Here is a 4,006-nt window from a genome sequence, read left to right on the forward strand (position 1 = left end):
ATATCAGAAAATCTGTTAAAAGAAGATTTCTAGCTCACCATTGCGGCACAAATGGAGCCATCCATATAGCATCGCCTACTTGAACATGATACCTTTTGAACATGATAAACAATATTATATCTCACACTTTCAAGGTTACAAACAGGTTGAGAAAATAATAAATTCATCAAGAGCTATGTGGGGTCAATTCAAACATCAAAAATTTGCATAATTCAGCCAATTACAATAAACAATAAAAATTAAAAATAAATAAAAATTAACCACCGAAAATTGAAAATTATGATATATCAAATAGGAAGTAAGGTACAAGAAACAAATCACGAAATTAAATCAAAGAATGACATAAAATCCGATTAATTCTAATAAACGATAATAGAAAAAAAACCAAAATTTTCTGCAACCAAGATAAGAAACAGAGGAATCAAATTACAAATATTGTTAATCAAACATGCGACAATAAATCAGAAGAAAAAGAAGAGAAATTACCGAACTAAACTACTAGTACGATGAAGAGTTAATCACTAATCAAATTTTTTCTCTTGGAATACTGACCGCCATCAGATTTGTTCTTGGCGGAATAGTGATTTGTTCTTCAGATATTCCAAGAAATACTGACCATCAGAAATACCTCTGCCAACCCGATTTGTTCTACTTCTCTCTCCTCCGCTCCGGGCTCGACTGCTTCCGTCGTCTTCTCCTCCCCTTAATCAACGTCTCTCGCCTTAATGAAATCTCACTCATCGACAACGCCAATGGAGGAGATAGAGAGTTGAACTGGTCACCGATGCCATCGACGGTGCAACCGAGGAAGTCGAACCCTGGGCCGAGGTTGGCGACGATAGCAAGGGCGAAGATGGTGACGGCGGTGAGGAGTGGTGTTGGTTCAGTGAGAGGAGAGAGAAAGTTTGGGTTGGCCGAGGACTCGAGGGGGAGGAGAAAGAAAGATGGCAGATGAGATGAAAGGGGACTTAAGCCACAATAAGGGCAAAAACGTAAACTATTGCTAACGGAGAACTAACGACGTTAAGTTCAAGTGCATTTTATGAACAATGTGGAAAATATGGGTATATTATGTATTTTGAAACACGCAGGGGTATTTTATGAATTTCGTGAAACCTCAGGGGCATTTCATGAAAAAACCGAAAAACAAAATTAGTCTACAATCATCACAATCAAACACCAAAACACAACACGAGTACTCCAAAAACACCAATTCTTCCAATATCACCCAAATACTAATCTACTCCAAGAACAACAAGAAAGCTAAAAATTTACCAAAAATCTAGAAAGTAACAAGGATAAGCAATTAAGCATATATAATACTTCTAGATAATCAAGAACTTCATAAATAATCAAACATGCATCACCAAATATCCAAAAATCGCAAATTAAGAAATTCTCAAAAATGTCATGAACATGAAGAACAAGAGCAAGAGAATAAAGAAAAAAAAGGGACAGAAATCGTCACCAATGGTAAAAGAGGCGACAAAGATCAATTCCAAATAGTTCTCCAAGCTTAAAGTGCACCAAAAATATCAAATTTGAATTTTTAGAGCAAATCCTAACTTTTGGGGATTTCTGAAAATTTGAGAAAGTGTGGTATTTGGATGTGAAGATGATGAATTAGTGTTTGGAAGTTGAAGAGAGTGAAATTTTGGTGGAGATTTGAGCAAAAATGATGGAGAGGAGAGGTAGAAGGTGTGAAAATGGAGAGTAAAAGAGTGGATTTTCTGGTTTGAGAGTGTATTATGTTCGAATGAAATGAAGGAAAGAGGAAGAAATCGTGGTTAATGAAGAAAAATACAGCAGGCCCCGATTTTCTGATCCTGTGCGGGCTCACAGAAAATCTATGCAGGCGCACAACCTGAGTTGTGCGGTCGCACAAAGAAATCGTGTGTGCGCACAGACCTGGGCGAAATCCTTAGAGTATAATTCCATGCGAGAGCCGTGCGGGCGCACAACCTTATTTTGTGCGTCCGCACAGAATTTCCAGAGACACTGCTTTCCTGTTCTCATTTTTTGCGCCCACACATCATATTTGTGTGCGCGCGCACAAGACTTGAAAAGGCTCAATTTCACGATTTTTCCACCTAAAACAAAACAACACTACAAAAAGGAAACGTTAGTAGACAAAATCAATAAGAATCCAAAAGTTAGACATCCGGGTTGCCTCCCGGGTAGCGCTCGTTTAACGTCATTAGCTTGACAACTCCCCCCAAATGCATGGGGGGAAGGAGAGAGATAAGACCAATACACTGGTTGCCTCCAGAGTAGCGCTTCTTTAACGCCACTAGCTTGACGGTGCCCCCAAAATTCATGGGGGGTCATATGCAACCTGCTTTGGATCATCATTACTCAATAAACTTTCCTTAGCCCCTTTGGGCACAAACACCTTATTGATGCCAACACTCATACCCACGCAGCCCACCCAACCTCCATTAGGATTTTCCTTGCCCTTATTGAACTTCTTGAACCTATTGGCCGGTTCATGCTTAATCTTGGGAGGTGTGGCACTTGCGCCATTGTCATCCGAATGCATCCCAAAACTCTTGGGAATGTTCACCCAACACTTTGGGCATTGCAAGAACCCTTCTCACTTGAAGTAGACCTAGAAAACTTAATGTCACACTTTAAAGTACAAAAGTCATTAGAAGCGTTAGCACGTACGCAATGGTTCTCAATGCAAGCAATAGTATCAACCTTCATACAACTTTTCATTTTTGCAAAACACCCTTCACCAAGGGGAAGCTTAAAGCTAGCTTTTGAATCTCCCACTTTCAAGGTGATTAGCCCCCCGTGCACATCAATAAGGGCGCCCGCGGTGGCCAAAAATGGCCTCCCTAAAATAATAGGGGTATAGTAATCCTCATCGATGTCCAAGACTACGAAATCGACAAGAAAAGTAAGCTTGCCAACAACGAGGGGAACATCCTCAATCCTACCCAATGGAAACATAACCGAACGATCGGCTAGTTGCAATGACATGGTGGTAGGAGAGATATCACCTAGATTGAGCTTCTCATAGATCTTATATGGCAAGATACTCACGCTTGCCCCCAAATCACAAAGAGCATTATCAAATTTGAGCTTTTGAATGCTACAAGGGATTGAAATACTCCCGTGATCTTTGAGTTTTGGGGGAAATGAGCTTTGGATTAGAGCGCTACAACTCTCTGTGAGTTGCACGGTCTCCTTGGGCCCACAATATCTTTTGCCACTAAGAACATCTCTCATAAATCTAGAATAGTGGGGCGTTTGTTTGAGCCTTGGTGAGGGATAACGAGACATGCAACTTACTAATCACATCAAGGAACTTGGAAAACTGAATATCCAACTTGTTCCCTAAAGACTTTTGAGGGAACGGGAGTTTGGGAGTAAGGAGAGGTAGAAGAGTAGCCTTTGTTGGCTTTGAACCATCACTCGCATCATCAACGTGAGGCTCCTCCTCGACCTTATTATTGTCATTAGACTCAAATCCCTTTGACACTTCCCCTCTAGAACTTGAGGCTTCACTTAGCCTAGCACTATCAACAAGAGTCTTCCCACTCCTAGTCACTACGACATACATTTTCTTTGGTGGTGCTTGACCTTGGGGTGGGAGACTTGTGTGCACTTGATGCTCTTTGATTGTGCTAGCTAGTTGAGTTTCAATCATTTTTAGATGAGTATTGGACTTCTTAAATCCATTCTCACATTCCACGTTCTTTTTTGCTCGCGCCCCCACAAACGACTCCATGAGAGCCTCAAGATTAGACTTAGGAGACGGGAGTGGTGGGGGAGCATTGCCAAATCCGGAAGGATTAGGTGGAAAGTGAGAGCCATAAGTCCTAGGTACATTGTATCCGGGAGGAGGATATTGGGAATTTCCATATTGGTTTCCCGAATTCAATGGATAGCCCCCACTAGAAACTCCTCTACTTTGCCCATATTGGTAGTTATAGCCCACTCCACCTTAGTGATTTGGGTTATAACTAGCTTGGTGGTAAGGAGCTTGACTACTTAGGCC

General features: G+C 41.2%; 1 protein-coding gene across 1 annotated transcript; it reads right to left on the reverse strand.

Annotated features, from left to right (window-relative positions):
* Window positions 1–2,559: 2,559 nt before the first annotated feature.
* LOC110804021 (uncharacterized) lies at window positions 2,560–3,234 on the reverse strand. Its single transcript, XM_022009567.2, has one exon. It carries the CDS (start codon window positions 3,232–3,234, stop codon window positions 2,560–2,562), a length of 675 nt encoding a protein of 224 aa, XP_021865259.1.
* Window positions 3,235–4,006: the final 772 nt, after the last annotated feature.

This window comes from Spinacia oleracea, chromosome 3, assembly GCF_020520425.1.
Source record: "Spinacia oleracea cultivar Varoflay chromosome 3, BTI_SOV_V1, whole genome shotgun sequence".
Lineage (NCBI taxonomy): Eukaryota > Viridiplantae > Streptophyta > Magnoliopsida > Caryophyllales > Amaranthaceae > Spinacia > Spinacia oleracea.